At 40.1% G+C, this 22,209-nt stretch overlaps 1 protein-coding gene across 4 annotated transcripts in view; it reads left to right on the top strand.

Moving 5' to 3' along the window:
• Positions 1-22,209, top strand: part of PLXNB2 (plexin B2) — a 268,020-nt gene that overhangs the window by 227,722 nt on the left and 18,089 nt on the right. For all 4 annotated transcript variants that reach the window (XM_027782298.2, XM_055807634.1, XM_055807633.1 and 1 more), the window contains 12 exons: positions 5,988-6,124; positions 6,765-6,932; positions 8,558-8,666; positions 9,893-10,120; positions 10,635-10,811; positions 11,264-11,403; positions 12,412-12,512; positions 15,699-15,928; positions 16,919-17,100; positions 17,858-17,924; positions 18,030-18,176; positions 21,438-21,594. In XM_027782298.2, the coding sequence (XP_027638099.1) occupies positions 5,988-6,124; positions 6,765-6,932; positions 8,558-8,666; positions 9,893-10,120; positions 10,635-10,811; positions 11,264-11,403; positions 12,412-12,512; positions 15,699-15,928; positions 16,919-17,100; positions 17,858-17,924; positions 18,030-18,176; positions 21,438-21,594 (1,843 nt within the window). The remainder of the gene's footprint in view (positions 1-5,987; positions 6,125-6,764; positions 6,933-8,557; positions 8,667-9,892; positions 10,121-10,634; positions 10,812-11,263; positions 11,404-12,411; positions 12,513-15,698; positions 15,929-16,918; positions 17,101-17,857; positions 17,925-18,029; positions 18,177-21,437; positions 21,595-22,209) is intronic.

The raw sequence follows: 22,209 nt of genomic DNA, 5'->3' as shown, positions 1-22,209 counted from the left end.
ATGAAGAAAACAGGACACTGGAAAATGGCCTGAGTGTGAAGTCACATACATACTTGGGCCAGTGTATAGCTTTTTGCCAGTATTTTTTTTTTTTTTGCCAGTACCTCTGTGCTGACAAAGCACAGAGCACCTCAGAGGACGTACTGTTGCAAGACTATGGCATTACTGTCAGGCAAAACCAAAAAATATAGTTTGTGAAGCTCAGGTTAGTCCCTGATGCAAAGATAAGGCAGTGGCACACAGGAATGCAAACACCACGTAAGAAAATTCATTGGTATTACAAAGAAAATAAATGAATTTGCTACCAAACAAACTAGTGCTATTTGAACGGTATGTACTATAAGGAATGTACAAGGACTTAGAAACTGTCATTGTCTCACTGCTTCAAATTGGTGCAGATAGCCACTGCTTTGAGGTAAATGGTATCAATGGGATGGGCACGGATCACAGCCACAAAAGCAGAAGAGGTAACATACCTGTAGCATTATTATTTTTCCAGCAAAGCTGCCTCATGGTTATCAACGTGCTGGGAAAGCTGCTTATCAGTTCAGGAGTACTAACCTAGCAACGTGGTACAACATGGGAAGGCAGGGCTGCAAGTAGGCTTTGAGTTCTTTAGCTCAACGTTATTACACCTAAGTAGGATTTAAGGAAGGTTTTTATGTAAGATATGTAAAATGCTCAAATTTCCCATGACTGACAAGCTACAATCTGTTTGGCCCTGCAGGCAAGAAATCCTGTTGAGGTCAAATTATTTCTTTAGGGTAAACCACGCTGCAGGGAGCAAGTTACACCCATTGATGAATTGAACTATGTGATTGTTGTAGGTCCCTTCCAACTGAACTATTCTAATGTATTTTATTCTGAATAGCATAGTCGTGGGTGTGCTTGAGTTTCACCAAAACTGCAAATCCGCTTCCTAACACAGGGCATGATCATGAGGGCGTAAGGTGGTAGGGGGTCTCTGTGGAGGGAAGTCACTCTGCTGGGAGATGATTTACCAGGCTTTTTTAAACTAGACTATCAAAAAACCCACATAATGAGGTAACCTGTTATTGCAGAAAATATTTATGCTCAAACATTAACCTACCTGGAAGACATGAACAATATTTTCCTGGTTCAAAAAGAGAAGTATAGACCTGAAAGAACATTCCTTCATTTCAAGGAAAATAAGAAGAGATTGAAATATGTATGAATTGTGATTTTGTACACTTTAAGGAATTATGAAACAAGGGTTAAATTAACATTTGTAGGGTTGTTTAAATTTTACTATGTCCATGAGAAATGAAGTACTGCCAAGCCCTCACAAAGGCTGACGTTTTCCAGAATTATTACAAGACTTCTAAAAATTTCATATAGGACACATAATCAAACGTTCTGCTTAGCATCATAATTGCACGGAGCCACTGCAGCATGCTTTTATAGTGGTGCGCTGTGCTGTGATGTTACAGAAAGTGTGACTTCCCTTGGGCACCTTCTGACTGAGCCAACAAAGATCCCAAGGTGCAGAGGGCTGAAAATGAAAGCAGCGTATTTATTATGACAGCAGGCGTACTTCTGATTCAGAGACTGAAATGAGAAAAGGGCAGAAACAAGGAGAGAAGAAATATCCCTGAGGGGATTTGGAAAAGGTGACATCACTGATCATGCAGCACTGGAGGTCCTAGGTTTATCAGTGCTGTTTGTAGGGTTAAACATTCGTTATTGGTTGAATTAAAGGGCATTGCCTCTTGGTAACAGCACCACTTTTATTACCCCTCAAAAAAAGGGTTGCAGTGAAGGATTTACCCTTTGCCCCATGTTTTCCTCTGCAAGGAGAAGGAATCTCATGCAGGGCTGTGGTAAGCAGCATAGAGCTGTGGGTTAGGTGCAGCTTTCCTTGACTGTGTAAGGTAAGACTGTAAGAGAAGACTAGGCCTGGCGGCTTCCCGGGGTCTGAGCCTTTGTCCCACTGGTGGGTGACATGTCAACCATGTGAAGTGGCTGCCTTCTCCTTAGGTAACACAATTCTTATTGAAGGCTTGTACCACCACTGATCGTACTTTTTCAAATTATCTTGGCATTCAGCGAAATATCACTGTCCTGCTGATTCTATCTACCTAACTGCGTTTTTGAAAAATGCTTCCTGGATGAGCATTTGGATAACCTAAATCTTTATCTTTATTGGTACTCTTAAGAAGACTGCCAGGTGGAGCAATGTAGCTTTGCTCTTGGAGCCATCCATGAATACTTTAGGACATCACTGAAACTTGCTCATAGCACATTGGTTTTGCAATAAAATGGTTATTAAAATTGTTAACATTCTTGGTAATCTATTTCAACTACTTATTCTTTCTGGCAGGTCCTTAAGAGGAAGGGAAAGGGGGGGAATGTGAAACAGAAAATAGGAGGTTAAAACTAATCAAATCATTTTCCTGACAAGTTTATGGTAACAAAGTGTTACTATACAATGCTTTGATTTAGCAGTCATGCTGAAGAATTCCTCTGCACACAGAGCATGGTTCAGCTTCTCCTTATTAGATCATCTTATGAGGTGTCCACATTATTTGGTCTCTGGAGAGCTCTTGGTATTTGCAAAATTACTTTAAATACATTAAATATGAATACTTTGAATTAAGCTGTTTAAAATAGCCCTTTGAGGAACTGGTGCAAGATCAGCGATTAAAGAGAAAATACAGGTTAAACAGAACTATTCCATCTCCTCCTTGGCTGCTACCTGGGTTAGCTGCCAGGATGGTTCTTGCCCTGGTTTTCCATTCAGCCTGAAGTGCAGCCGAGATGTGCCTGCTCTCGGCTGCAGCTGTGCCGTGGGTAGGGTGAGATGTGGGTGGCGTTTTCTCCCCTCCGGTGTAGCTGGGCTTTAACTTCCAGCAGAGTTGAAGTCCTTCTAAGAAAAAAAAAAAACAGTTTCTGAGGAAAATGGAACACATATTTGTTTCACTTCCCCCTTGCAGCTGTGTTATTCAGAGATAGATTTGCTGTTTGGGTACCTATACATCCCTTTTCCTAGGGAGGCAAATGTAGGCACCACTGAAAGGTCTGCCACAGACAATGGTGCTGCTCAGTTCTGGTTTAAGTTCGTGGTTCACTCGATATTTACTGGTTGTTAAGAACAGAGCTAGGTGACACCCTGCCAGCCAAAGTTACCTGTCAGATAACCCAGCAGAGCTTTAACAGCACAATTATTTCACATTTTTGCAGGAAGAAAGGAATACGGCTGTCCAACAGAAGTTCCTAGCAAGCTTCCTTGCATTTTTTATGCTGAGGTTACAGAGAACAGTGCTGTGTGATGCTTCAGAAACCTTTTCTTGTTCCTTTCCTTCCCAAGTCTGTCTTAGGGGCTAGGCTTTCAGTGGAGGTAGTATTTAGGGAAAAGGCCACACGTTTGAAATAGTTTTTCTGAGGTTCAGGGATAACTAATTTGTCCATACTGATTCTTTAGTGGTTCTTGGCAGATATTTTTGTCTGAAAGCTGTCCCAGACATGTTACGCAGCTAATCATTGCTGTGGATTTTTACTGTGGATGACACAGAGGCCCAGCATGCTTAACAGTTCATAGCAGTTAAAATTTCATTTGAATTTAATAAAAGGTATTACTGTTTTCTGTCGGTGTGGTAAAGTTACACTTAAAATATTTGATATGTTTGTATAAACTATTTACTGACTGTGTGTTTTATATATAATTTTGATTGTAATTTTTTTAGCAACAAAATTGTGTTACAAAAAAGCACAAATGTGTTCTTCTGTGGAGTACATGTCTAGGCCTGTGTTAATTTAAACTTCAAGTGTGATTTTTAAAACTGACCCCCTCCAACTTTTTACCTACCCTGGCATGACTGACTTCAATTTAGCTTAAATTGGCAAGCAATTAAATCCAAGGAAGAGTATGCACAGAGAGGGTTATATAGACCTACGCGACCAAGTTTTAGTCAACTTCTTTATATTGAAGCAAGGCTCTTTTTTGCTTAAAAAATACTGTAAAATTACTTTGAGTCACTTCCCTACATAAAATCTTGTAACCTGAGTGGTGTATTAAATTAAAATTAAATCAAAGGTTAGTACATGAGAGCAGTCATATGCTGCAGCGACGTACATCTTGAGGAGTGAAGGGTTTACAAACAGATTTCTCTCAGGGAAGAAAAGCAATTGACACCCAATTAGTGTTAAAGCATATCCCTAAAGCTCAGTGACTTGAGAGCAAATTACAGTTGTCATTGTGGGTTTGTGAAGTGAGCTGAACCATGATGCATTCCTTCAAAGGGAAGTTGCTCAGACATGAAGGTATAAGACAAGCACAGCAAGTACGAGTTCTCCGTGTTTCTGTAATATCTGTGCTTCAATGAAACAAATTTGTAAAGTAACTATGTGGTCAATTGGATGCATTTTTACAGATTCCTGCTGCTTTGTAAAAACCTGTCAATGGCTTACTGAGCTTTGAACCAAACTGTGGTCCCCCTCCTCTCTGCCATTCATGGGCCCTTGGTTTTGTAGCTGTAAGCTGTCAGAGATGGCAGTCTGTGCCTGAACAAAACAACATGGGGGAAAGGCTTTTGTTGCACGACTAGTAAGATGTGGGCTTGTAGCTCTCTGTTTCTGAGCAGGGCTTTTCCTCCTTAGAATGGAAGATCAGCACAGTGTGATGGTGATCAGGGAAACCCTCAACAGCAAGGGAAGTTTTCGAACTTCTTTGCTTCTCCTTATTTGCATATGCTTCATACAGAATAGCTGCAAGCCGCGACTTTATTATCAGTCAACCATTTTAGCAAGATTATGCAAGAGGAGGAGGACAGCAGATGTCATTTACAAAAATACATGAGATTGGGAAATAAGCTTATGGCTTATTGGACTCATTTAAGGAAGGCTTGTGTTTGAATATGGATGAAGAAGCACAGTTATACATCAGAAAAGGCATTACCTATTCACAGCCTCCCTGAGCTGTTCATCTGGTATGCTTTAGCAAACGCAGGGTCCCTCGTAGCCATGCTTGGACGTGGCATCCTATCTGTGCACGTGGCAGCTGGCTGCATGGGACCACCTTGCTGCCTGCGTGCACCGCAGCTGCCGCCCCAGTGCGAGGGCTGTAGCATGTCTGCAGACCCAGCCAGGCAGGCAGCGCTCGCCTGGAGCTGGCTGCTAACCCATCTCACGCAGCTTGCACAGCTTCAGTCATCGTCTTGATTCAGCAGCTTCAGTGTTGTCCTAAATAACAACACTTTTCTCAATTGGAAGCAGGGACTACTTAGTGATGAAGTAATTAAATCAAATTGTCATAGCTCCTGGAATACAATCACGGAAACAAAGACTGAATTGAGAACAAAAGGAGGGAAATTATTTGATAAATTTAAATATCTAACAAATTTCACAACAATTTGAAGTGTGTCTGCTTGTTGCGATTGGTTTTAAGAAATCTGCTCCAAGGTTCTAGGTGCATAAAGAAAAGCTTAGCGTTTTCTGATTTTCTTTCTTTGCAAGCTCATTGCTCAATAATAGGATAACAGTTTTACCACAATTAAGAGCCTTACAAGATAAAGGGAATCATGTTCTTTCTGTTCAGTATCAGTTTTTAAAACCTTGCTCTGCCTATCATGTGGCTGACACAGAATGTAGAAAAAGGTAAGGAAGGGTGAAGACAGCCATAAGGAAGAGAGAAATCTTAAAGTAAGTATGAAAACAGGAAATCCAACAGGAAGCTCTCACAAACTTAATGGCAGTTAAGTCTACATTTTTAAAATAGGGAATTGAAATTCATGCAAAGCCTCATAAAATATAGTATGGAAAACATAGAATTACATTCACATCATCTGTTACTTCTTCCTTCAGCGTGAATAATGAAAGATTTTGTTTTAGTTTAGAATTGTCCAACATTATTTTCATTTTCTTATTTTTCGGGTAGTAATATTAAACTTCTGTTAGCTATTATATCAATTAATACTGGTGTAAATTTCATTTTAATTTTCCTAATTATTTTGACCATCTCCTCTTTGCAGGAACCTCGTCCTTCTCGAATAAGACCTGAAAGTGGGCCACAAGCGGGTGGTACCACACTTACCATCACTGGTACAAACCTGGCCACTGGTTCCAAGAAGGATGTTAAAGTTTCAGTCGGTAGCCAGCCTTGCAATGTGTACGTACCCTGAGTAACTAACAACAGAGAGCTGTATCCTAACAAAGCACCAACCTTTTCTGGCCTTTAGAAATTAAACAAATCCATTGTCTAGCTCTTCATGACGCAACCCATGCAATGGAGTTCTGCACGTAACATTCAAACAGAAATTACTCAGAGGATCCAGCTGGAAGAAGCAGCTCTGAAAACAACGAAAGTGGGAGAGCGCAGATATCCAAAGATTTTTCCAGTTTCAGCTTTCTCTGCTGGACTGGCTGCTCCAAACCCATCCATGCTTTCACTCAGCATCTCAGTGGTTCTGTATAAAGTCCTTATCTTCTGCTGCCACTTGACTTGTTCCTCTCACTTCTTTTCCCTTTTATTAATTGCTACCCTTCTCTTCTGCCCAAAAGAAGAATGACATGAAGTATGCTGACATTGCATTGTTCTTGTGTTTGTACACTACTCCTTTTCATATCCTACATCTTTTTTAAAGATCTAAGTGATCTGAAGAGAGTGTTGTCTCCTCTTATAACTACTCAGTGCCTAGCAAAAATAGAGCCTTGTTTTTGTTGTTTCTGGGGTCCTACAGTAAAGAGTATAAATCACCGTAATGCTAGTAACTGAAGATGTTTCCTCTTCTTTTTCTTCTCCAATCTAGCACTGAATTTGGAGATGAGATTGTTTGCATTACAGGACGTAATAGCAAGGTTGAAGCTGTTCAAGTCACAATGGTCTATGGGGACACAATAATTAGTGTACCACAGCTATTTTCATACAGTGAGAATCCTACTGTCACCAAGTTCCTGCCAGTAAACAGCTTTAGCAGGTAATGAAATGTTTTTCATAACTTCATTTACAACTGGGTTAATATATGTGTCATATGTAATAAACCTATTGCATATAGGACTATTTGAAATAAAAACTCCTGTACTCTAGGCATGCATGCATTTGGATACACAGAGTTTCTCATCTTAACTGCAGCTGATGTTTGAAAATATTCTGTTTACCTCCAAACTTTAATCCGCACTTCAAAGGTAAATCTTGAAACCAGAAAAGGTATTGGGCTTCTTTTAAATGAAAATGTCTCAAAGAAAGAGCTGTGAAGCATTTCAGCATGATGTCAGACACCTGATCTTTGCATTACTTACAAATCCTTATCCTACAAGGACAACCTATATAAAAGGTTTCTAATGAAAAAGTTTCTAACAGTTCTTCTGTGCAGCTTTTAATAAGTATGCTGGAAACAGGAAAGTTATGGCTTGTTGTCTCTTTGTTCTATGAGGAAATAAAAGTATCTTTTTAGGAAATCTAGATCGGGGTGCTCAGTAGTGCTTTTAAAAGATATACGCTCTTCTGTGGTGGTGATCACTAACACCCCATCTGGTGTAGCTGTTCCTTCTGGAAAAAAAGCTCACCTAGTACTAATTGTGGAAGCAAAGAAATGTATGCCGTTCTTACATTTGTAGCAATATGGCAGATCTTCTATATAAAAGTCCTTGTAGCATACCTCTGGTGTTGAAAGTCATTCTGTGACTGATACAGGGACAAACTTGTGACTTTGATTCATGTTGGTCTCTGCTGTTCCCTAATATTCTGGTCTTTCTACTTAGTGGGGTACAGTTGGCAGAGAGAGACCATGATGTTTCCACTTTCTTTCGGTAAAAAGAAGTATAACATCATGAGCTTATAGATAGGACATTAAAAATAAAATTGGCTGTGACTTCTCTTGGAGAAATTGGTACCTATCTCCTTGAATATTGAGTAGTCACTTATGTAACATATGGTTTGTTTTTAATATTTGTTTTTGATTTTTTGTTTGGGTGGGTTTGGGGCCTGGAGGGTTTTTTTGGTAGATCAATAGTGATTTGCCCCAGGGGATTTGAAAGACTTCTTTCTATATACAAACCGAAGCTTACTTTCTTGGATTGCTTTGAGGATTGCTATCCCTCTAAATCCATGTTACTTCGATTACTTTAATTCCCACTGGCAACTTGCTTGCATTCTTCTTGTGTAAAGCATTATTTTTTAAACAATGTGTTGCAAATGAAAGGCAATAGAGAAGCCAGGTCCCCGCAGACCTGTGAAAAATTTCACAGGAAAGTCTCACCTGTGTCTCTGTGTGTGTGGTACATGGAGTGGTTTTAACAAAACCATTAGAGAAATAAAACACACAAAGATAGGCATCAGCGAAAAGCCACAAACACTGACAAAGGAATTTCTGCTTTTTTTATTCTGCTATTTTAAAATGAGTTTGAAGTTGCCATTGCTGCTTTTAAATGCAGTGGTCATCGATAGCTTTAACAGAAGTTCTTTTTGTAGGATATCTAATTGTCACATAGGCATTACATAGCTGTTTTCAGTGGAAGTAGTGGCAGTGCAGGATAAAGCCGTCTATGTCTGTGGTAGTTTGCCAGCCAATGTCTTGACTTCTTTTTTAATTCTGCCTTTCAGTGGAGGGAGAAATATTACAGTTACTGGAACCGGTTTTGAGCTCATCCAGAGTTTCTCATTGGTGGTATATGCAGAGCGTCCAGAAGCAGGGAAAATGAATCGCAAAAGGGTAATTTTCTTTCTTTCACCCCAAACGCTTCACACTGGATGCATAACATATAAGCTGTTCAAAAAATGCATTTAAATTTGCCCACTGGACTTCATTGGGCTTGGAGTGGAATAAGGTTTGAAGAGAATTCTGGGTCTGTTCAGGGTTTCTGTGAAAGAGCCTGCTCCTACCATCTTGACTTACATCCACTTGTACCTTGCTTTAAAATTATTTTCATTCAGTATGTATAAGGATAGAAGAATGAAGCTTCGAGTGGTAAAGTGGATGTATTTCAGGATTTGAAAGTGTTTATATTTTCTTTATCTTTGTCCTTCTTCTCCCTCTGCAAGCTTTAGAGATTTGCCTGAAACAGGACCCAAATCCAGACAATACTGAGTACTCAGCTTTGCACAGTCAGTGCCTTCTATTTTCTCACACCTCAGTGAACTGGGTCTTCTTTTCTTTCTTGCTTCATGCATATTCCACCTATAGCAATTTCACAAAAAGTTGTGAAAAATAGCATTTTTTAAAAAAATCAATATCAGAAATGTGGGAGAAGAGCTGTCAAATTGTATTTTTCAAAGTGAGAAACTGAGGCAGTGATAGAAGAAATGTTGAGGGTACCCATTAGTGTTGTTCGCTGTGGTTGATGTTGCTGGATGGCTAAACGAGTTTCTAGGATAAAAAAATTTGTGTAATTGGGGGTGGAGGGCAGGTTAACTAAGTTGTTACCTTAAGTAGTTGTTTGACAGGGCTTTTTTTGTGTTGGTTTTTTTTTTTTTTTTAAATGGAAATTTATTCCAAAATTTCGCCTAGTAATTTTATTGAATTTCAGTGAGGTATTTTACAGTGTCTGTAGGAAAGAATCTACCTGAGCTGCTTAATGGTACAGAAGATGATCTGGATTAAAGCCACTATGTTAACCTCTTAATCTTAGAGCAATTTAATGATATCAGCCCAGTGTGGTACAGAGCCACAGAATTTGGAGGCAATGGAAACTGATCTGTAGCCTAAGCTTTCTCTGCAGGCAGCTGCTAGAACATAATGAATTAACAAATGTGTTTCCTTTTTCTTTCTTTCTTTCTTTTTCTTTTTTTTTTTTAAATACCTTCTACTATGTTATTTCTGCTGCATGGAGATGGTATAAAGCCAGTGGGTTTATTTCTAAGCTAAAGTTATCAACAGTTATGTACAAGAACAAGTCAAACTCCAAAATGTGCGTGTTCTTGTTGTCTTATTTCTTACAGTTTGATGGAAAGGTTGTTACAAGACTCAATGAAACCACAGTGGTTTTTTCATCTCCACCAATACTGGAAGACCCAGAAAACTATAACATTACCACTATTATTTTAATGGACCATTATCATTTGGCTGTAAAAAATGAGAGCCACTCCTTTGCCTATGTTGCAGACCCAACCTTTGAAAACTTCACAGACGGCATCAAAAAACAAGTCAACAAGCTTATTAATGCAAAGGTAAACTTGTCAAGAGATGGTGATTGCTCATTTTTTCCTTGAAGCATGTATGGAACTTTTCTTTCCTTTCTCGAATGTTTAACAGAAGTTTGGTACCATACCCAAAATGCTTGGTAGAGTCCCTTACCACTGCTAATGAACACTATCAGCTCCTCTTTACTCCCTCCCTCCCCTTCTCAGAGACAGTTGCTATCTTTTTAGCTATACGTTTGGTTTCCTGGGGAATCCCCCTCCTGGTGAGCCTGGCATTTGGAAACACCCTCTACCACAGAGCTCCCAAGGGCATCTCTGGGCACACCCCACCATCCCTCTGGAGGGCACATCTCTTCTCGCACCACAAAGAGGAGGAATTGTGTAATTCCCAACCTCTCCGCTCTTCTGTACACTGCAGTGCAAATCACATCTGCTGCCAAAAATGATCCAAATGGCAAGTTGCAACTCAGAATGTCTTGTCTCCCAAAGCTTTGTGATGATGACTTAGTGATGATGACTTAGCCTTACATTTGCTGTCTAGGGCAGTAACCTGAACAAAGCCATGACGATAGACGAGGCCCAGGCTTTTGTGGGTGATGAGCCTTGCAACATAAAAACGCTAACTGAAACGGACTTGTATTGTGAGCCACCAGAAGTACAGCCTCAACCAAAGAAACGGCAGAAGAGAGATACCATCAATAACCTTCCTGAATTCATTGTAAGTTACCTTTTCAATAGAATTTAATATCATGTGTGACACTGATACAGTGCTTCTTAATTGAAGTAATTTATTCTCCAAAGTTGTAGTACTGTGAAGAAACTCTTTGCAGTTCTTTCTTACTCCAGCTTCTGCCTACTGTAGAAGACATCACACGTAAAGAGCATTCCCAAGCTGCCAAATGCCTTCTACCTTCATTGCATAGGAATGTAAAATCGTAGCTAGACAGGCTGGGGATTTTTCTTCTTATGCTAAGCAAAATAAAATTGCTTCATGGAATAAAGTGCTGGTGACCTAAATTCAGTATAAAATATTCAGAATTCTTTCCTTTATTTGGCAGTTTGAGCTAGAAATTCACTTGTGAGAATTACTAAGAATTTAGAATGCGACTGAGAGGTGAACCACTGTCCATTTGCACTTTTTGAGACAAACATCTGTGCTTGTCTAACTAGGTGAAATTTGGACTCCGGGAGTGGATCCTTGGAAGGGTAGAATATGATACACGTGTGAGTGACATCCCACTGAATCTTATTTTGCCGCTGGTACTTATTCCTATGATAGTGATCATCGGTGTTTCTATCATCTGTTACAGGTAAGTTAATTTAATTAGGTGGTTTTGCTGTCCTGAAGTTTTCAAGGTACTCCCTGATTGTTTTCAGCTCACTCTGCAGAAATTATCATCTTTTTTATGAACTGCAGAGTTTAGGAAAGCAGTTACAGCTGGAAATATGCATGAACACCAATTTATTCCTCTCACGCGCACCAAATTCCTTGGTGTCAGTCAGCCCAGTCTGTCCTTTATACATAAGTACAACAATTGGTCCCAGGCTTGCCAAGCACACAATTGCAGACTGAGTTACACACACACATTCTTGAAATGGCAGCTGAAGTGCCTCTTGTGAAGGAGATAACTTATTCTGTATACATATCCATCAGTGTTTATGCTGCCTCAAGTCAGCACTGTTGGTCTGAGCTGGGTGGATTTGGCTAAAGGGTCATTTTGGCCTTTCCAGCTGAGATAAGTGTTACCCACACACAAATTTCATGATTAATAGTGAATTTCATGCTTCACAAAGGGCTAGGACAATGTCTGTATTTCACTTAAGACCTACTTAGCTCAATTTTAAGGTTAGTAATGAGGGCCTCGTGCTGAAGTATGGGCTGTACTTCACTGAGCACTAATGTTCTCATGGACCTCTTGCAACCTTCTCTGTTCAGTCCCAGACACACTCCTGGGTGGCTCAGAGCCAGTGCAGGACATGTTGCAACCGATCTTTGTTCAGTACATAAAACTGAGTTTCTGTACTTAATGTGTGATTGAAAGCATTTGTAGCCACTGCTTACTGGATTTTAAATTGCTGTCCCAAGTATGCTTTGAAGTGGGAGGCCTGTGATGGTGCCAGGTTGATTTACACAGAGTGGAGACTTGGTCCACTGTTGCTGTTCTCCTCCTCCATTCTCTTTCTGCTGCCACTATTTAAAAATAAATCAAAACCAGGAAAACATCCTCCAGTCCTTTGGCTTTCCACTCAGAGCTGTTGCAAATTATTTACTTTTGCAGTTTGTAACTTTTTTTAAATCTTACCTCTATTCCATAAAGACGCAAGAGCCAACAAGCAGAACGAGAGTATGAAAAAATTAAATCACAGCTTGAAGGCCTGGAGGAGAGTGTCAGAGACCGGTGCAAGAAGGAATTCACAGGTATGACAGATATTTGCACTCCTGTGGGTCCTCTTGAGAAATCAGAAGATGGGCTGAAGCAACGGTGCTAGCTTGCTAAAGCTATCTTCTGGGAAGAAATAATTAGCAAATCTTAGTAGTCTTGATTACTGACATTGACATACAGCCGATATTTTGCTATTATATATGAAAACTATGAATAAAATAAAATAGGGAGCTGAAGTTATTAAAGGAAATGGGTAGTTTTAGTCTAAAGAAAGCAGAGTTAGCAACTGGGAAGTAGAAACTAATTGATATTGGGGTTACTTATAGCCCTGAATATGAATGGCCATTGATAAGAATGAGGTAAGAATGTTTTATAGTGACTGACTATGCACTTACAATTTAGCACAATGCCTGTACGTGCCAAGTATTCACGTTTAAAACTGTTTTCAGAGCTGCAAAATTTATTTGCAGCAATCAGCATACAAAGGGATAATTTTGCAAGCTCTCAGGAAAGAAATAGCATTTTGCCCTGTTTATCATGGGAAAACCTTAAGCTTGATTTGAGGAGCTAGCTAATTGTTCTGTGTAAATGTAGAGGCATCATCTCAGGGAAGGCAGCGGGAGGTGTGAAGGCTCAGCATTTCTACATGTTGAACTACTCACTGCAACGATTAAATTAGGCAACTGAGTGCAAACATTGCAAATATTGGCCTAAATGATTACCATGAAATGTCAGCTCATTATCTGAATTATACTTGCTGTTGGGTCATGTTGAAATAATCTCTCCTAAAAAAACCTCCACTTTTTATTTCTAAGGAGAAATAGATTATTTCATATTGACAGTGGCTAAAAAGCAGGATTGCATTAAGCAGCAATTTCAGGTTAGAGTTTGAAATTAATTTAAGAATCTCAGGGTATCTCAAAGATTTTGGCCACGCTGGAAACCTCTCCCAGTCTTGTTTTTCTGGCATTCATGGGACAGGATGTTCTTTTCTTGTACCAGCTTGCTTTCTGTGGAAAACTGACTCCTTCCAGGTTCAGGACACAAACCAGAAGCAAATCAAGAACTATTCCCAAATTTCAAACTGCATTTTGAACTGTGAGAGGATCTATCAAGGTTAACAGCCCTCCCTCTCACCACCTCTCCCATGGAACTTCTCCATTTCTGAAGGGAGAAGGTGCGTGTCTCTTATTGACACTGCTAATGGGAGGCTACAGGCTCCTGCTGCATGTTGGGTTGAAGGTTTCCTCTCTGCTCCACCAAGCACAATCAATAGGGAAGCAGAATGCACATCCAAGGAGTTATCTAGTTCCTAAACTGCATCCACCTTGTCTGACCTCAGCAAGGCTTTTTACAATGTCTCCCATAACACGCTCATATGTAAACTCAGGAAGTGTGGGCAGTGCGGTGGGCTGAGAACTGGCTGAATGGCAGAGCTCAGAGGTTGTGATCAGCAGCTCAGGGACCAGCTGGAGGCCTGGAGATGGTGTTCCCCAGGGGTCAGTGCTGGGTCCAGTCCTGCCCAGCCTTTCCCTCGGTGCCCTGGATGAGGGGACAGAGGCACCCTCAGCAGTTTGCTGGTGATACAGAACCGGGAGGAGCGGCTGATCCCCCAGGAGGCCGCGCTGCCATTCAGCCAGGCCTGGACAGGCCGGAGAGCTGGGTGGAGAGGGACCTGATGGAGTTCAACAAAGGCCCGTGTGGGGTCCTGCACCTGTAACCCCAGCACCAGCACGGGCCAGGGGTGACCTGCTGGGGGGCAGCTCTGCGGGGAAGGGACTGGGAGTGCTGGTGGGCGGCCAGTTGCCCATGGGCCAGCGGTGTGCCCTGGTGGCCAGGAAGGCCAGTGGGATCCCGGGGGCATTAGGAGGATCGTGGCCAGCAGGTGGAGGGAGGTGATCCTGCCCCTCTGCCCTGCCCTGGTGAGGCCACATCTGGAGCGCTGTGTCCAGTGCTGGGCTCCCCAGTTCAAGGGAGACAGGGAACTACTGGAGAGGGCCCAGCGGAGGCTACAGGGATGATGAGGGGACTGGAGCATCTCCCCTGTGAGGGAAGGCTGAGGGAGCTGGGCCTGTGTAGCCTGGGGAAGAGACGGCTGAGGGGGGATCTTGTCAATGCCTACAAATATCCTTAAGGGAGAGTGTCAAGAGGATGGGGCCAGGCTCTTTTCAGTGCTTCCCAGCGACAGGACAAGGGACAATGGGTATAAACTGTAACACAAGAAGTTCCACTTGAATGTGAGGAAAAAGTTGTTTACCTTGAGGGTGACAGAGCACTGGGACAGGCTGCCAGAGAGGCTGTGGAGTCTCCTTCTCTGGAGACTTTCAAAACCCACCTGGATGTGTCCCTGTGCAACCTGCTCTGTGATTCTGTAACAGTAAAATGAATCACTGAAGTCAAAACAAATTCTGGGTCCATATTGCAAAACTGTAATGTCAATAGCATGAAGTGCAGACAAACTGAAATACATGGGACCAAAGATAACCAAGGAAAGGGACATCAAGGAGGAAGCACAGATACCACAAAGCTGGAAACTACAAGATGCTTTTCCCTCAGCTGTGCTGAATGCTATAAAACAAAGAGGTAAATGAATGATTATCTGCAATAAAATTGCTGAGACAATACGTCACTGTATTAATTAACATGATGTTCTAGTCAGTCAGCAATATTGGGTAATTGGAAAGCCTTCAGCTAGAATAGCTGCTCCAAAGGATGGTTCCCTAATTGTTGTCCCTTTTAAGAACTTCAGAGCTTTCGAGTCCCACAGAATGTTTCCATCTATTTCAGTGAACCATTTAACCTTCTTCCTTCCTGCCATCCCCTTCCTTCCAATTAAATTAGCATGCTTTTACATTTTAAACCTTTCTTTCCTTGATTGCTTTGTGTTTTTTAAAATAACTTTTATTATGACCTAGACTCAGAGGGAATAGAATGTGCACTGGGGAAAAAAAAAAAAAAAGCCAACCAAGAAAACAACATAGCAGTGTCTTTTTTTGGCTCTGTGCTACAATCCTACATTCGTTCATGTCACCATAGGATTAGCTGTGGTCGTAGTTAATGGGGTAGTTGGTAAAAATAGCAATAGAAAATGTGAAATGAAATGGAGGTTTTGGTGTTGAGTTGCTTTTTCCATTAGAAGGTACCCAAAGAGATCATGTTGCCTAAAAAAGCAGCAGGCTTTTTTTACATGAACCTTTAAACTGTATTGCATATTATTCCAGATCTAATGATAGAGATGGAGGATCAGACAAATGATATCAATGAAGCTGGAATTCCAGTACTGGACTACAAAACCTACACAGACAGAGTCTTCTTCTTGCCCTCCAAAGATGGAGAGAAAGATGTGATGATTACAGGGAAGCTGGATATTCCCGAGGCCAGGCGGCAGACTGTGGAGCAGACTTTGAACCAGTTCTCCAACCTCCTCAACAGCAAATCATTTCTCATTAATGTGAGTACTGAAGTAGATACGCCTTGTCTCTTAGCTAGGCGTACCTGTGTGTGCAAGGTTTGCAAGCACAACTGAACCAAAATCATTAAAAATTAGTGATTTTTATACAGTTCTGATTCCACAGTAACCACTGAAGGTATGTGGCGTCACAGCCAGAGCTTCCTGGTGGCACGGAGAGACATGATCATATTTCTGTGCTAGGTCATGTAGTATGGAGTTAGTCAACATTGCAGTGGCCGTAGGGAAACAGATATTACCCAATCTGGCATAAAAAATGCTGTTATAAGTTTGTTTTAGCCTTTTAATAAATGTGAGCAGAGAATGCTGATTCCATTCTGGTTCATCACAGGAGTCACCTGCAGGTAGCCGTCTGCTGGAACTCTGGCCCAGAGAGGCAGAGGCTCCTCAAGTGGCCTATTCATCAAGGCTGATGAGTGCTCACAGCAGCTCTGAAGAGACTTCTAATTGCTCAGTCTCAAAAACTGAGGCTGATTGTCAGACACCTAAATATAGATTTAGGCTTCTAAATTTTTCTCCTTTTTTGAATGAGGCCCCACTGCTGAGATAGTTAATGGTAGCATTACAGTTTACAGCAGATGAGAGCACATTCCCAGGTGTGCTTAGATTAGTGTCTTTGTAATTTGATGTGAAAGGACTAGGAATCTGGGGGAGAGGGGAGTTGGTTTTCTCTTTTTAAGACTTGTCACAGAACATCTTTTTTCATTTATTAAAGCATGCTTTTTAGATAAGGCTTCAGTTAAAGTTTATAAGCATTCCTTGTGTTAGCCCAGTACATTGTGTGTGTATCTAAAAACAAATTATAGGCAGCATTTTCTTATAAGTAGTTTTTTCAAACTTCTGAAAACTTTTCCATTCTGTGCTTAGGAGATCAATATTAAAATAATATCATTTGTCTTCTTAGTGCAGACAAGTTGAGGTTCTTCAGAAACCTTTCATCTAACTTGACTGTACATTTGTGTTCTGTTTCAGTTCATTCACACGCTGGAAAACCAAAGGGAGTTCTCTGCTCGAGCTAAAGTATATTTTGCATCTTTACTGACAGTTGCTTTACATGGAAAACTAGAATACTATACTGACATCATGAGGACACTGTTCTTAGAACTGATGGAGCAGTATGTTGTGGCAAAAAACCCAAAGCTGATGCTAAGAAGGTTTGCATGATTGTCATATTTTCTGTAGTTCTCTGGGTTTCTGTAAATGTATTCTTTTTGCAATGTGGCAGTATTAGAATGCCAGCTATCCGTGAAAGTCAGAAATAACCTGGCCCAAGCAGATTAGGTAGACAAGCTCACCAGGAATAGCTGTGGAAGGCACAGGCAGGACTGCTGGCGACAGATTTCCTAATTCAGATACTGTAGTGCAGAATCTGCATTGAGATTAGTGAAACATCTACCTTCAAACTACAATACTGAACATTTAATTTACTTTTTAATCTAATTTTATTCCAAATGATCTAGCATTTATACCACACATCATCTCCATGCTGAGCGCACATAATCAGCTTGCATTGTGCATTCAGTGAGGGCTTGCTTTAATGTTGCTAGCCTAAATAAATTACAAAAGACCTTGCTCTGTGTATGTTGTAGCTTTGTAATCTGTAGGTTATTTCCCAGTAACAGCATAACTGGGTTAATTTTTCAGCTCTTACAGTGTAGGCTCAGTTTAAGATCTTGCATAAAGGATGTCTGCTTTTCGGTAATGAACTGAAGGTACCTAGGAATGATGAGCGATACAAAGCACTTATCCTAAAGCAAGTACATGCTCTCAAGACTGTATAGGGCAATCACTGTATTAGGAGAGTGCATGCAGTTAAGCATGTAAAAATACTATATTTCAAGCAAGCAATGTTTTTCTTTAAAACTTTGTCATTAAGTACCCTTATACACAGGGTTGTTGTTTTTTTTTCAGATCTGAAACAGTTGTTGAAAGAATGTTGTCTAACTGGATGTCTATTTGTTTATATCAGTACCTCAAGGTAAGAGTTGAAATCTGTGGGGGTTTTTTACTGATAATATTTAAACATGCTGCATTTATTATATCTTTTGGGTTTGCTTTATTTCATTTCATTTCCTTTAAACAGGACAATGCCGGGGAGCCTCTTTATAAATTGTTCAAGGCTATCAAACACCAGGTGGAAAAAGGCCCAGTGGATGCTGTACTGAAGAAAGCCAAGTATACATTGAATGACACAGGCTTACTGGGAGATGATGTAGAGTATACACAGTTGGTGAGCAGAGCCATTTTTTCTTTTAAAATTAAGTCCTATAGCGTTACATCTGTACATACTTTTCTGGACTTCTGTGATCTGCACAGAAATTTGGGTCATGGGCAGAACTGTCAATAGTTTGACCAAAGCAAGTCTCCAAGCAGGAAAACTTACAAACTATCTTTTAAGCATTAAATCCAAGTCCTGCCACTGTGGAATCCATTTCAGTAAATCCATTTCATAGTTTCTGAAGTCTGTCTGAGCAGACAATGGTCAGTGTTTGGCTCCTTCCCTTTTCCCATCTGAATTAACTGGCAATTGATTTTTGCAGAATTCTTGCACTAACATTATGCTTGAACTTTCGGTTGTCTTTCTCCCTTGTGATTGCTGCTCGTCAGCATATCAAACATCATTTTATAGATTATTTTATTGGTATACCAGGATGAGATCCTCTACAGTCTTGTGAGATGGCTCTGTAATTCTCCATAACACTTTATGAACCTATTTCTGCATTTGTTCCTGTGCAAGTCAAACTCTCCTGAACATGGGTAGCCCAACTGGTACTGAAGGGGGTTTATTTCCACCTAAGGAAATAATTCCCTGCAGTGATGAGGGGAAGCTCTCCTCTACAGGAAGTTCGGGAAACCCGTGTTAGATGCATGCTTCAAGTGGGATGAAGTGGACATCCTTGCCTCAGGAATTCCCCATCTGAGCTCCACCATCCCCTGAATCTGATCAGCAGTGCCATGGTCCAGTTCTATTATGAATTCTGCTTTGAGTTAATTGTGTTCCCTGCCACAAATTTCCAGCACTTTATCAGCCAGGTTCCAGTAGATGGATTCACTGTCTTTTTAAAAAACTGAAGTAGCCCACTCTAGCTGTTTAGGGAGTGTAAATTCTAGTTTTACTCTTTCTGACAGTCTTGCTGGTTTTCTTCAGGTTTCAGTGTAGAGCATATCAAAGATGCATAGACTGTCCTTCAAAGACCAACACAGGAAATTTTTTTCCTTCCCTTGATTTTTCTTTTATTGATGTGTTAGGAGCCATTTGTGGTTGTCTCCAACAGAGAAAGATGCAGTGACATCTCTGCAGTGTGGAAAGAGAAACAATAAAAAGCCTTATTAAGTCCCAGTTAAAAAAAAAAAATCACCATTTTGTGTATTCTGAAGGAATGCTGATGGGAGGGCTGATGTGAGGAGATTGCTGTAGGATTTTCACTCACAGAATCACTAGACTGTGACCTAGACTGCCTGGGGGAAAAGGGTATGCTGGGCAAGAAGTAGTATTTTAATTTCAATTGATATTTTGGGGATTAGTTGAGTTGTCATCTTCATATCTGAGCTGAAAGTGCCACCCCTAGAAGCCATACTGAGTGGCAATGCTGGTTATATTTTCTGAACAAAATTTACTTGCACTGTACATCATTTAAGATTTAATGGCAATAATTCTTCATTCAGTCTGTTTCTTTTCACAAAAAAAAAGCCAATGCCTGCAATTAAGCTAAATGAATGCAGTGTGAAAGCAGAAAATTTGTGTATGCAATCAAATGTGGGCACAACAAGCATAGCAGCTAGATATTAAACATTATAGCATCGTACAGTAGCAGTATTTGGTCCAGATTTACAGATTTCCCATCAAACAAAGGTTTTATCTGTGTGCATGCCCAGAAGATGATGAGATATATGTGTGTGTATATATATATATATGATGAAATATTATGAAAGGGATTACTATTGCTATGAATTATTGGGCTCTTTAGTATGATGATGACATTGTTGTGGTAACTGAACAGTTAGAGAGCATTTGTGCACCAAGGCAGGTAAAAGCTTGAGTTAATTAGTTCACTTCTGCCTGAAAGTGAGACACGGTGGGAAAGTACGGTATAGAGCAGTTGTCTGCTTTCTAATTGTTCTTATTTAAAAGATGAATCTGTTTTGCATTGCTGGTTACACTGACATGCTGCATACTGAAGCAGCAGCAAAATCACGTCTAATTACCATAAAGCTAATAGGAAAAGGAAGGTGCAATCTTGTGATTAGTTTGAGAGTTCTGTCAGGGGACAGTGCAATCATGTTTAATTTGACTGCCGTATGGCCTAACTTTTCTTCACTATTTAAAAATACCAGCCATACAAATTTATTTATGAGGTATGAGATTATAAATTCAGGTATTATGGTTAGCAGAACTGTATTATCTGAGAGCTGCGATGCTTCAGATGTGCCTGGCCTCCAAAGCTGACTAGCAAAAGATCCACGAGGGCTCTGAGCTGTTGTACTGATTCACCTAGTGAAAGAAGGGGGCTTTTCATAACGTCTGTTTGGGTTTGGTGGTTTTTTCCTACTGGGGAGGTTTCCTGGCCATTGTTTTCTCATTTGCTTTTGTCTGTATTAAAACTGACACTTACATAGTAAAGCTACTTTAAAAAAAAATTACTCTAGATTTAGCAGATTACAGGCTTTCAAGATATTCTCTTTAACATTAAAAAAAACATGTCAATATTATCAGTAATATTTTGGAACTTGCATAAACTACTTAGGTGTATTTCCTGGAGCTATTAGAGTTATTGTGACAATAGTAATCAGTAAATTAAGTCTTCAAACACCAAATATTATAAAAATGGCTTTTATATATACATATATGTGTGTATTTATATATCTCTAATGAACAGCTGGTCACAGGAGGTAGTTAATGGGAGCTAAACAAGTCACTGCTCATCAGTTGAGCCATATTAAGGGATCATATGTACAGACCTAGTCTGCTCAACTTGAGAAGTAAACCACAACCATGAAGACAGCATAAAGGAAGGCAAAAGCACACAGTATTCTAGGAGTTCAGCAAAGAGCAGCTCAAATGAGTATTGGGAACTTATTAAGTTTGGGCACTGCATTACTTGTGCTTTTCTATGTTCCAGGTTATCAGGTTATATGAGAAGCCTGTAACTAGTCAGTAGTCCAACTGCTTTGTTCTTGTGTGTCCCTTTTTAATAAATTCCCAAGACTCGATAATAGTAGCATATTAGACATGAGTAAATCTGTTGTGCATCTTTTCTGTTTTGTTATAGTGGGAGGGTTTAGTTGGAATTTATGATGGCTGGTTGGCTGCATAACAGCAAAGAATCCCTCAGATAATCCATACTCCCATTGCAAATATGTGTTGCTAGGCAATAATCATTGCACAGTGAATTTTAGATATTGTTTGCATTTAAATTGCCCAGAAAAACAGGTTCAGAGGTAATTCACCACTGATTTGTCTTAATAACCATGTACATTCTCTTTTTTACAGACAGTAAATGTATATGTACAGGATGGAGGAACCGATTCCATACCTGTGAAAGTGCTGAACTGTGATACTATATCACAAGTAAAGGAAAAGATAATAGACCAAGTCTATCGAAATCTGCCATGTTCTCAGTGGCCAAAAGCTGAGAGTGTAGTTCTTGGTAGGTGGCTACTTGTGATATTATATTGAGCAGGTGAAGCATGTTGTGATTCTGTATTTTCCCCAAAAAAAGTATATAAAAGCAATTTGTTGCGGGGTTGGTTTTTTTTAAAAAAAAAAAAAAAAATTGAATTCATGTTCAGCTGGATGCAAAATTACAGCATTTTGCAGCAATCTTAATATGCATTAAAAATTACTGCTTTCTTACAGAGTTCTTTTTCCTGACTCTTAAAGTTTTGATATACTGTCATTAGTGTGCAAAGAGCCTATTAATGACTGTTAGCACAAATGTATTCATGTCTTGACAGAGTCAGTATCTCAGGTGCTAATTAATGTGATAATGACAGCATGGACAATTAACTGATGGAAAAGTAATGATGCAGTTTCAGAAACTGGTACTGATTTTGACTTGCCTTTATGATGGTTATTCAAGAGTTATAACTTACAGGAGCTGCATGTTGAGGAGTTGATGAGCCACCCAGCTAATCCTCCTTGAAGGCTTTTAAAATTGCTGTTCTCAAGAAAAAAAAAAATTATGTAATGTAAAATGCCTAATATTCTCATAATAATTGTTCCAATTAATAGTTTTGCAATATCTTCATTACTGACTTAATCT

Source organism: Falco peregrinus, chromosome 6 (assembly GCF_023634155.1).
Source record: "Falco peregrinus isolate bFalPer1 chromosome 6, bFalPer1.pri, whole genome shotgun sequence".
NCBI lineage: Eukaryota > Metazoa > Chordata > Aves > Falconiformes > Falconidae > Falco > Falco peregrinus.
The sequence above is the reverse complement of the archived record's forward strand: the minus strand, read 5'-3'. Positions and strand labels throughout refer to the sequence as shown.